The 13289-nt window shown below is 39.3% G+C and overlaps 1 protein-coding gene across 1 annotated transcript in view; it reads right to left on the reverse strand.

Moving 5' to 3' along the window:
- LOC108880453 (receptor tyrosine-protein kinase erbB-4-like) overlaps positions 1–13289 on the reverse strand; it is a 261354-nt gene that overhangs the window by 57482 nt on the left and 190583 nt on the right. The window contains 3 exon segments of the mRNA XM_018671982.2: positions 981–1135; positions 6332–6425; positions 10617–10749. Coding sequence (XP_018527498.1) covers positions 981–1135; positions 6332–6425; positions 10617–10749 — 382 coding nt within the window.

Here is a 13289-nt window from a genome sequence, read left to right on the forward strand (position 1 = left end):
CCCAACCCTTGTTGAATATTACGTTGAGCGATCAGTGGCTAGTGAGAAATAAAGAGTGGCAAGGTACTTCACTCACTTCTCTCACTTTCAGTCTCTTTCTCTCTCATTTTCTGCTTCACCTGTTTATCTCTCTTATCCTGCAAGGTGTTAGATCATTATCTTATGTTTGCACAACATGGATAGTAAAATGGACTAAAAGGCACTGAGCATGTGGTTGTTCAGCTGCTATTTATATGAAAGCCAAATGCACGTACAGTGAAACCAATGAGAAAACGTGGCTCAGTTAGTCTAGAAAGTGCCATGGGGAAAAGTGTCTTTATGTAATAGATGGTGTGGAAGGCTTGGTGATATAGTGACTACTTGCTGTTGATAAGCTCAGCCAACCAACCAATACTAACTGCACTTAGTTTAGCAATAAGTTTATTCAACAGACATACTTGTGCCATTAACTTCTATCTCAAGACTGACTGCAAACCATGCCTATTTTATGAGCAGCTTGGATTCTGGCAGATTTTGATTAAACCAAATGGTGCAACATTGCTAACACATTTGGACCCTCTGGCTCTTGGTTTCACTAGTTAGCAATGTCAAGACGGTTTGGAACTGGTAAATGGTGCATATTTGCAAGTCTGAGCAAATCCACTATGTGCAGCCAGTGCAGTACAAGAGATTTATTCTGGACTGAATCTGGCTGATTTAAAAGCTGGTGTGACCAGGATCTTACTGTTCTTCCAAATGATTTTCCTCATAATTAGCTGTCATCCTCTCACTCAGTCTTAGATAGGAAATTATTAAAATATTCCATGGTTTATGGTTTAATTTAATAAAATGATGACAACAACACTGGACATAACAGAGGGTTGGTTTCATTTATCTTTAGTGAGTGAAATTACTTTTGAATAGAAAAATGTCTTACTTTTGGGGTGTAATAAGCATTGAACCTCTGACCTCTGACCAGTCTTTGTCCTGACTACACTTACCCCTGGGTGCAGTTGATATGGCAGGGATGGCATTCATTGTTGGCTTCGGCATACTTGAAGATGAAGCTGTTTGCACCTTGCAGACCATCGGGACACTTTTCCACACAATTTGGACCATCTTTGAAATGAAGGCATTTTATACAATGCTCTGGGCCCTATGAGAAATAAGAAAAAAACCCTATTTTTAGATGCTACTGCATGTTTTTCAAATTTTGAAAACATACAATAATTCAGCTGGCAAGACACTTAAATGACAATTATTATTACTGTTTTACTATTATGAAAATGTTGATGACTAAAAGCATGTGTCGTTTCTGAATGAGCCTGCTCCATATAAGTTTGAAAACTGCATTACAGCACAATTACAGCACTAATGGTAAAAGATGATTTGGGCTTAGAAAAGACAAACATTTTGCAGTTACCAGCAAGTGTTATTATCTACAATTCTTAAGAGTTCTGACCTCTTCATGCCTGATGGGTATGGAGACAGATAATATGTCTTTTTGCAACAGTTATCACTGGTGAGTCTGGCTTGGACAGCTTTCACTCAGAGATGTTTAGGTAACAGCTTTTTCTCTCAAGTGTTGACTCTAAACTTCCTGTGTGTAGAGAGGATATACTGCAGCTTTAGCTGACATCATGAAATCAGGCATAACAGACAAATCAGTAGTGTTGCAAATTTAGTGGATGGGATATCTGCTGTAGCCTCAGTTTGTAAAGTAGACTGATTGATGAGTAAATTTCTACATGATCAACTTCCCTGATGCAGTTTTTGTGGAAGCTTTATAGATTAAATTGTAGTACTTGCATGTGCGCAGCAGTGAAAGTGAAAAAGAGATAACACGAGGCAAAAAACAGAAGGTGAAAGCGGTGAGACAAGAAAAGTGAAAAAATAAGTGCTGTGGAGTAATAAGGGAAAGTGAAGGAGTGAGAGTGGACATGGATGCAGCACAACAAAGCAGAAGAGAGAGTCAGTAGGGGTGAGTGAGGTATAGTGTGAATAAGAGAGAGAGAAAGGGGGGGGGGGGCAGACGAGACACATAAAGCAGTGTGAGCGGAGCAGGCAGATAATAACCATCGCTCACAGCACACACAATGACCATAACAATCCGCCTAGAACAGGATTTATGGAGCTAATATAGGCGAGGGAGGAGGTAGGGGTGGAGAGGAAGAGAGGCGAAGAGCTCTCCCAGACAGGCCTCATATCATCAACAGGCCTAAAGAACATCTTATTGACAAACAACACTAACACACATATACAGTACATAAACATCAAATGGAAATCAAATCAACAACCATGCATTTCACACAAATTTACACTTACACAGATGTCTTAATTGCATGCAAATGCAAACATTAATAGGTATACATACTGTACAGGCCCCCCTACATTAACACATACTTTGTACATGACAAACAAGCGATGCAGAAACCCAAACAAAAACACACACACACACTGTCTTCTCTAAAAAATTTAACATAAAAGTGAAACAATGTTAGTTAAGACTTATAACTATGCCTAGACAAGTGGAGGAGTGTGTATGAGAGCTTGTTTATACATAACTTGAAATAATGTCTTTGCATGGGTTTGCATGCATGTGTATATACTAATGCCTCAGTGTGTGCTCTTTAAATTTCTGTGTGTGTGCATTCACTCTGGCATAATTATGCAAATTGAAAGTCTTGCTGCTCTTACTGGCTTTAGCGTTGAGCCGGGCACTTTTATAAGTGTCTTCCCACCCATGGCTATTGGCGTGCATGCATATGTGTGTTTTCCCAATAATCCCTTCACATCAGCAAGCTAAATTATGCGACAGAGCAAACAAACAGCGTTTGGTCTAGCAGGGTACTGTGGCATCTGCAAAATGACAGGGATGCACCGTGTTGCGACCAAAGTACCCTGCTGTAAATTTAAATTGGTCTGCTCGTGCATGCAACGCTGACGTTTGGGAGTGTGGTGCTGTTTGATATGTGTGTCTGTGGGTGTAACCTCTGCCTTTTCCTTCCCTTCCATGCACAAACCACACAAGAATTGCAGGAGGACTCACCATTACTCTTTATGGTGTCAGAGCTTATCACCAAGACTTTTAAGAGGCAGCTACATAAAAGTCTTTCCAAGGCATGATCCGAGAGGATTAACAAGATATTTTACTGTGATACACAGACTTCCTCATACTCTATATCTGCTGAAATCTTTTAATATCACACTACAAAACAATTTTATTGATGAGGTGGAGAGATGAAAGGAGTACAGAGGAAACAGGGTAGAAAAGAAACAGAGGGGCAAATTGGAAAAGTATGAGTATGAATATGTCAGGAGTCATTTTAATTCAGTCGACATTTGGCAGTATAGAGCCACTCCAGCAGATTCAAATGGATGTTGTACTTTCGTGCTTCAGAAAATTCAAATTTATATACAATACACTGACATGATGTCTGTGTGTGACTGTACACATATGTACTATAACTTAATAACAATATTTATGAAGTGTCCATGATGCTCTAAGATGGCAATATATTGCCAGAGTGAGAGAGAGAGGAAGAACATGAACTTGATAGAAAGCAACACTTGGACCTCAAATATGTATATATACACAGTTCATGAGGGCACTGTGGAAATTTACATTACAGCTTTGCAAATTTTCTTCAGATTCATCAGAAGTATAATTGAGAAGAGAGGGAAGCTATATGACACGGGAGGAGGAATTTGAAGAGGTTAGAGGAAGAGGGATGAGATCCCCGCTTGTCCCCAAGAGGACGGCAGTGTTATTCATCATGAATGTTTCCTTTACAAAATTGTCTGAATTACCTTATCCTCTATATTTCATAGTCATACAATATTCTTTACCATTTACCTTTAACATGCACTTACAAGTTACCAAAAATTACAATCACCAATCAACACAATTGCATGAATGCTAATTTGGGAGGAGTGAGTTCTAGCGTGTACTTATATGAGATTATAGACAACAGAATCACCTGTGGTGAACACATGTTGTATGTGACTGGTGTCACAGTCTTCTGTATTTGTAACTTTACTTCACATTTTGTAGTAAATGGTACCAAATTAAACAAATCTTGTCTTTTGCAGGAAACCACAGTAATGTGCTGTATTCAGTAGAATATTTGAGTGGAGCTCAGCTGAACTGAAAATAAGTCTTTGCTTTTGTGAGATAACAACATACTCCGGTCTTTCAGTAAAGACACAATAATGGGGCTTGCTGAAGATGAAAAGCAAACTCAAGTGTGTTTGTGTCTGTGATCAAAAACACTAACTACTCTTGATCTACCATGATCGCCTATTCTGTCCATAACATAGTCTGTATTTATGGTTATAGTCATATCTCCAATCTCTCTCCACAGGAGGCATTAGGCCTATCAAATCACTTGGTGTAAGCTGTAATGTAATTTCTGTGGGCTCTGTGGCCATAACACGATTGCTATAATCCATTTGTGCGCCTGTGCTGCATGTGGCGTTCATATGAGGTCCAACAGGTTACCCTGGGACATTTCCATTATACATACACACATGTGCGCGCGCACACACGCACCACACACACACACGCACACATACACACACACACACACACACACACACACACACACACACACACACACACACATACTTGGACATTGAAAATGCAGGATGCCAAAATAACAACCCCTCCTAGAAATTCTGTTTCTATACAACTACACTGCAACAGCAAATACATTCATAGGAAATGTAATTGCTGGCTAGCCTATGTTCTGGGGTGACATTTGTTTTGAAAGAATGAGTGATGATGATTTATTAAGGGCAGATTGGATATTTTGGCAGAAATCAAATCAGTTATCTGTGAACATCATGATTACAAAGTATTCTGAAGTGCCTCCCCTACTCTCTTTGAGGATTTAATCATTTCTTGTCAAACTGCTGGAGGTAAGCTATGTGTCTCTGAATTCTCTTTCTAGTACCCACCTTCCCATCACTTGTCTAAGAAAGCCAAGTGCAGGGTTGTGAGGTATCAAGTGAAAAGCAAAGATAATCAAACCAACAAATCTCTTCCATCAACAACAAATACACTTTACTCAAATCAACAACCGCAGATGTGCTTACTTTGGCCTTTGCTTCCCATGCTTGTACACTCACAAACAAACATTACAGTGGTTTTGGGAACTTCCACACTTCTAAACTATATTGGGCAAACTATCTGACAGGGTGTGATGGGACGCAAACGACAGCACACGGCCCTTCTGGCTTGCATCTGTCACAAACCATCCCTCTCTATCAAACAGCAAGATAAGATTTTAAGAGAAAGCATGGGATCACAGGCCTCATGTGCCTCATGTGCCTTTCGGTGTAGTGTTCACAAGAGACAGACAGAAATGAAGGTCAGGGATTTTTTTTCCCACTCTGACATTTTCCTAATGCACAGCTGCTACCAAACAATCTTTCAACAAGCTGCTATGCTTCTCTAAGAGTTTGTGAAATGCAAAAGTTTGTGAGGAGAATAAATGCCTTTTGCGGGAGAAAAAGAACTATTTCATGAGAAAAAAATGACTCGCCCAATGTCAGTTATGATTGCCCCACTTTGTCCCTCAATTGGATAACTGGCATAGCCATGGATGGACAAAAAAAGAAAAAAAGAATTGATGTTGCTGAATGAGTGGTTGATGTTTCACATAAAATAAAAACAGAATTATATACACACAAATGCACATGAACTGAACACATAAACTAATGCTGATCTGAGCTAAAACAATCAGTTTTGCCTTTCAGTCACAATGTGAGACATAATCAATAAGAAAGCTGAGAGGCACACTTTGACTGCTAATACAATAATTAATCATAGTCGGGGATGACCACAGGGAATGTCTGTGGCTTCAAGTCATTTGGTTTGTGGTGAGTGAAGCAATGCAATACTTTTCTTTGGGGGGGCCAACACAGAAAACAACATTTTCACCCTTTCAGCTGATTCTGCTTCTAATTCCCTGTTGGTTTTAATCTTTTCATGGGATTTTCAAGACATGTGTTGAGTATTGCTGTAAGACAAACTTGAAAAATTGTGAACCTATCCTTTAAAAAATACTGAAAAAACACTAATCTGGATTTAGTCACATTATAACTCAGATTGGTCTTGGCTCTGTGGCTTCTAGCATCAAGACAAAGTGAGTGTTGTTTGTCTTTCAATGATGGAATAATGCCACCATGTGTATTGCTTTTTATGTTGAATGCTTTCCACTGTAATGACTAGATATAAAAGGAAATGTAAACAAGCTGCTCAAACACACCCTGTCTATTCAAAGAACACTGTGAATGAAATTAATACTTCAGCCTTCCTCGCTATTGTTGTCTACAGGAGTGAACTTACCGGACCATGGCAGGTCAAAGAGTCATCGTCGGCATGCTCACACTGGGCATCACACTCCACACATACTGACCCGTTGGCATACTCTCGAATATCCCTGGGAGATGTGGAGGAAAGTGAGGAGGGGGAGGTGAGGGTAAGATGGGTTGGAAACAGAGAGGGAAACAAATATATTTTCAACCAAATTAATACGGTTTGTAAAAACAAAGACTGTCTAACTGTATTTATTCATTTTCTATCATTATTCTGATGTCATGTTAAGTCAATAGTTGGAAATCTAAGACCAGTGTAAAACAAGATGTTCTGAGGACCCAATATGAATAACACCTTGTCACCACATCACCTGCTGACAAATAATAAAAGAAATATTGTCTGTAGGGTTATGAGGAAACTTCGAATTCTTTGAATGTTCCAGGGGATTGACATGAAACGGACTGTAAGGCAGCACTACCATAAAAACACTCCACTTCACCCACTAGACAACTTGGAATCTCAATGGCAATCTCACATTTAATTTTCTAAAACATTATCTTTAAGAGCTTTCTTACTGCTGAGCATAAGTTTGTGAATGATCCTTTCAATATTGTCTGAATCAGTTCAGAGTGCACAGTGTCATTTCCATTACAAATAAGTCTGATGGATGGATTAACATAGATGAACTGTTAGTGATGGATAGATTTGTCTGTATCAGTGTGCTGGTATGTGCCTTGTTTCTTACAATGCTTACTTTGGAAACAGAGGTCAATACGTAGTCATAGCATTAGGCAGACACACCCACCCACACCACACACACTCCTCTTACACCCACAAGCATTATATCTAATTAGCTAACTGTAATACTATATAGTATCACTCAGGAGTTGAAAGGTGCAATACCTGAGGGGTTGAAAAATCTATTAAATTAAGTGCCTTGTTATTCAATTTCTGCAATCCCTTTATAATAGTAGAACACCAGAGTGGCCTCCAAAAGTCATTAAATTTGACCACAGTGCGACTGAGCTGGCACTTTGCCTTAGTCACCACAGGACAAGGAGAAAGACTTTTGGGTACTTCTCTTTTGGTCAGTGAATGAAAACAGAATGTTCCATCTCTGCAACAGAAAAAACTGTCACTGGCCCAGTGGGATCTAAATCAAATTAGTATTAATTATGCTTCATCTGGCCTTCAGAAAACCTTTCAGGAGGCAAGGGAGGCAAGCTTTTGTCTGGGTGTGTGCTGGTTGGAATAGAAAGGCTGCAGAGTAGCTGGAAGATATCACTCACACTTAAGACTTATGGGCTATATACATTTGCAGTGAGTGATAAATCTTAATATGAATTTGAGGCAAAATAAACATTAATTTCAAATGGCTTTGTTTCAAAAGACATAATCTGTACTGCTAAACCTGTATGTTCACACGAACAAATAAAACTGCCTGTGTGATATTTTGAATAGTAACGTCCACATTTTTGACTTAGTAAACACTTTCTACAACCCTTAGACATAAGACAATTCAAGCTCCTTGCAGCTTTGTTGCAGTTTGGCCCAAGCTGTGTTGTCAATACACCCAGGTCTCGAATGAAAGAAAAGTAAATGTGCAATACAATAAATATTGCATGTCAAGTGGAGAAAATTTCTGTCTTTTTTTTCTCATGAGCTGCTGCAAATTCACACAAACTGAACCTAATATTTTTTTAACCTAGATTTTCAGTACCTCTACTGTTAAGCCAATCCACATTGGAATAAAGGTGCTGTAACACAAGTTTGAACTACAGGCCAATTAGAAGCTTTGATTGCACTGTGCAGAGACCAAATAATCACAAACAATGATGAAATATGAAATATTCAAAGTATGACTCATGTAGCACACAATGAAACTATATGCAAGGATGGTGAAGGTTTGGAGTTGCATTCTGTTAAGGCCTGTTTGATTGTGTTGGTGACACTGATGTTGTGGGTGGTGCTGACGTGCAGGTGGACAGGTAGGCAGGGCGTGGCCCCGTGCGCAAGCAGTGACTGTGACACGCAGTGACACGCCTAGCCCCCCTGCCCTGACGGCACCTTCCGGGTCATCCTCATTCCTCTCCAATATAGCCACCAAATATTTTTTGATTAAGCTGGGACTTAAAAGCATTTTTCTAGCAGTTCTGAAAGGCAAAATATCTTACATGTTATTAAAAGAACTCACCGGGGGAGCAGGTCTCATCACCTTCCATTGTGAAGTGGTAGGCATCAAGCTATACTTCCTTTAAAGTCAAGGGACCCCTATCGTTTTGATTCTCTGCAGGGGAGCCTTTTAAACCAAAAATTATCACCATGTTTTGCATTGTTCTTTTCTCCCTCAGGCTCTAAACATCATTCAAAATATACAGAAAAAAATACTACAGAATTTGAAAGCTGTAACAAAGAGCCTTAGTTTATTCTTAAACTAAAACTTTTGATGGGCAGGTTGTATAGCAGGCTTTCCAACAATACAGGGTTATTTTAAAAATCGAGACTGAAATCAACTGATTTGTGTTTTCTTTTTTCCCCTGTAACTCGATCAGTGGAAAACATTTTACTGCTGTTTCACTAAAATGTTTTTGCAGGGTTTCTGTCACATACTTAGACATTCAGAAATCAGTATGATCTTTTCTGCATTGGCAACTTCCAAGTCATAGTATGAAAGCATGGCGATGCTGATCACTTGAAAAGCACAGCTGAAAACTAAACGATTCCAACTGACTTCTATTTCCTCTTACTGTACTTAATGCTGGATAAGATGCAGTATATGAAGTCTTCTCCAAGTCCAAATCCATCATTTAAAAAGGCACTTACTGGTTACCATACAGACTTGGTATACACATTCAAGTGTTGCAACTGTATACTCTACTCCAAGGTCTGTGCTGCGTAAAATCTATTGAACACAAAGTGTCATCTGTTGCTTGGGAGTGTACATGCATGTCAACATATATAAAGGCTGAAGTGTAGCACTATTCTTGTTGCAGTGACACTAAATGATAACAGCTCTGAAAACCCATTCAAATACAAAGCATTTTGTTTTAGAGCCCTGTATAAACTGTAACCAGTAGCAAAATGGGCTGGCATTTGAACAAAATAACAAGAAGGTCAAGTTAAGCAGGAAAGCTACAGTTAACAAAGCATTACCATCTGAGTGACAAGCTTACAAAATTTAGTTTCTTTTTTTCACATCATGTCCTTAATAATAAAGGGGTTATTTACCAATGACATCATATTTAAATGTCATGCTAAGTGTTGCCTTACTGGTAGCAACATAAAATCACTGAAACTGGCCGGCTCTTGTCCTTGCATGAAACAACTAATAAAACCAACACACGCAGAATGATAAGTAGAGACAGGATCGGTGGTTTTATACTGAAGCCAGGAATGGCACAAGTAGGGTCTGCTCAAGGCTGACTGAAGGAGCATTAGAAAACATTCAAAGAACAAGGGGTATTTGGGATGGGGGTGAGGCAGAGACCATACTTGTCCTCATCTGTGTTTCTGTGGATGTTGATTGCCCTGCAAATTTAATTTGTGGTGGAAGAAAAGGGTGGCAGAATTGGAATTCAAGCTATTTTCTATTTTTGTTTTCACTTTTCAGTGGTTTACAGACATGAGGCTTGGATCTTCACAGAGATATCCCTTCTACAATGGTAGGGATAAAACAGCGTAACGCTGCAGTTTATATAGAATTCTGTGTCATTATATTATCCTGATCCATCTTGTTGTCCTTGAACAGACACATTTTTTTTTTTTTAAATATTGTTTTAAGCCTGTGAAGGCGTCTACTATTTTATTTTCCCTATTATTTACATTTTCACAATTCAAAGTACTGAGACTGATGTAAAATCTACACTGCTCATATTTTATTTTATTTTTTTAATTTTTTGTAAATTCTATCACAATTTAGACAAAGCACAGTGGAAGAGAATGGGATCTCTGTGATTTAGTGCTTTGATTTATTTTGTGATCATTAACACATTAACTTGATGACGATGATCATAAGTGTACAGCTTTGTTTTTTGTTTTTTTTGGGGGTGGGGTGGGCTGAGGGTGGTTCACCCTCACTTGAATGAAACCTTGGGTCCTTCATAAGGAACTGTGTGTTCCATGTATTAAATGGGGCTTTGTTAACATGAAGAAATTTATTCTCATTATTATTTTCATTTACTATCAAATGTGCATTGCAAGGGGAATATATATTTTCAATCAGTTTCCCATGTCCCCACGTTTTCAATCATTCCCTCCCTAGCAAAATGGTGCATTTATGTATGAGTGTAGGTGTACATCCACATGCATAACTCACCCTTCATAAAGATTGCAGGTATCCACACAGGTTCGTCCACGGCTGAAGTATCTGCAGGAAAGGCACTGGTCTGGTCCAGGACCCCAACACCCTGCGTCTGAACACAGCGGGTCACACACCATGTGGTCCCTGGCTGCTCAATACAAACACGCAGACAGAGAATATGAGAGAAACATTCATGTAGAATGCAGTTGAGATTTGATGACTCAGTGATGGTGCAGAGACACTGAATAAACCCTAAATTGCCCCAAATTATCAGAATATAAAATTAGCCAATATTATCACATTACTTATGAAAAGGCACAGAGCTAGATGTGCTAAGGCAGATGCAATTTGTAAGGGTTATTTTTTCCAACGAGTTTCTCTGCTTACACAGAGCAGCTGTTAATTTGAGGTGGCCTGTAAAAGGTAAGTTTTTGTGAGCCGACTTTCCCAAACAATGGCTGGACCAATTGCAGCAAGACTGAGGGATAGGTGCAGGGCTCAAAGACGTGCCAAAGGATTATGATATCCCTATCCAGTGAAGAAGAAACTGTAAAACAATATGCACTGAACAGTAACAGAATAATTACCACCCACATGAACTGAAAGCTGACCCAGTACTTTTGTGTTCTGTATTTATATAAATGGTCTGTATTTGTGTTTAGTATTTGTACAGCACCGTGTGATATGGTTGACTATGAGGCTGGCTAAGGAGGGAGTGTGTGATGCCCTGCTTCATTACAAGAATGCTGAGCAAATGGTGACAAAGCACTGTTGGGACCCAGAAAGCACCTGCTGATGCCACACTGACTTGTTTATTTAACTTAGACTAACAAAAGTGAGGGTGAAAATCTACCCTGAAACTTTACTGTCTGAATTTTTTTGAAGGGTTTCATCATATTTTATTTTGGCTTCAATCCAAAAATATCAGTTATCCACTTTGAACATGCATAGTACAAAGCACAGTTTGATCTTGGGGTAGTAATGTAAAGCTGCACTAAAAGCCACCTTTGATTTACAAAAATACGAGTGTGAAAATTGTTGGGTTCCTTTACTTTGGACTGCATTCAGTCATAGAAAGAAAATGCCTCTTTCTCCTATCCCATTCATTGAGAACAATCTGTATGCTGCTCTATCTATTTCTGACTCTGTTTCCTCTATAGTACCAACAGACTCAGGCCATTACATCTACTCTGTTCTGTTCTCTTCTTGTGTCTGTATCTCTTATCTCTCTCTCGCTCTTTTGTTCCCCTACAGCACTCGGTTCTACAAAGGTTGGTACATCTGAGAGCATTACAGTGACAAAATGAGAGTGTTGAAGTAACACGGTAACAGCGCTGCAGATACACTTGGAACTTTTATCATCCCATCTGTGTCTGACGTGATTTCCCCCCTGTCGGCGGATTTTAGAACTCTTCTCTTCTCTTCTCTTCTCTTCTCTTCTCTTCTCTTCTCTTCTGTTTTTAAAAGGCCCCTGCTGTTTTCAAGGTCCTGGCCACATGTAAGCCAGGGGCTATGCTTCAGTGTTAGCCACAGTAATGTTCAGAATGCTTAAAAATTCAGACAGAATGATGCAGATGCATGGAGAAAGCAGAAATCAAGTGTTTCTTTCGAGGGCAGAGGATGAAAGCTTTGCCTTTCACATGAGACAAAACCACATCTGTTGGGCTTCCAGCGCCATAGGTAGACTGACCAGGCAGACGGGAAGATAAGGAGAAGGAGGAATGATGGGTGCTGAAGAAGGGAAATAAACAGGGGAGGAGGACGGATTGCTGGGCTTTTTGACTATACAGCAAGATCAAAAAGATACCAGCTTCGGATGTTTCTGACATGGCTGGAAAACAAAAGCCCATGGGGCTTGAATTGACGGAGTGCCATTCTGAATCCCATGTGGGTCAGGATAACTATGATAAGGCCTTGTAACTGGAAGGAAGGAAGGAAAGAAGGAGAAATGAGGGCAAAGAAAAGAATAACTCAAAAATTAAAATGCTCAGACAGTAAGTGCCTGTGAACTGTGTTGATGCTTAACAGATGAAATGGGTTGAGGGGAGAGATGTAGGTGGAACTCAACTGTTAACTGCACTTTACTTCACCCCTCTCTTCTTTCTCAAAGGCAGCACTTAAAGTAAAACAGGGCAGCTAGTGAAGAGACTAAAGAGCGTGGGTCATAATATATCATGTAGAAATGATACATTTATCAATAATACATGCATAAGATTGATTGGCCAGATTGTGTTCATGTGACTAAGCATCTTTAAAAAAAAGAACTATATTTATTTCCATCAGCAGGAGTATTTCTTAAAAGTCAATCACTACAGTTTTGCTCCAAATTATGCTGATAACACTTGTATGCTGGCTAAGTGGAACACCTGTTTGTTTTCAATGGGCCTTTATCGTGGGAGGGATTTTGACTAGCAGGAAAAGTACAGGTTCTGCTCTATTCAAGTAAAAATGAAGAAGAGCAGCCATACTGAAATCAGCCATCATCAGTCTTATTTTTACATGTGTGCATTTCCTACTGTGAGAAAAATAACTGTTACCTTGGCAATCTTCGGTCTCTTTCAAGGATCAGAAACAGAATTTAGAGCTTTTGTTTCTTCTTTGCACCAAGTCCAAGGAATAAGTTCTAACTTATTAACTATCTTAACTAATTAACTTGAATGCTCTGCAAACCCACACAGGTGTTGTCAT

This window comes from Lates calcarifer, linkage group LG1, assembly GCF_001640805.2.
Source record: "Lates calcarifer isolate ASB-BC8 linkage group LG1, TLL_Latcal_v3, whole genome shotgun sequence".
Lineage (NCBI taxonomy): Eukaryota > Metazoa > Chordata > Actinopteri > Centropomidae > Lates > Lates calcarifer.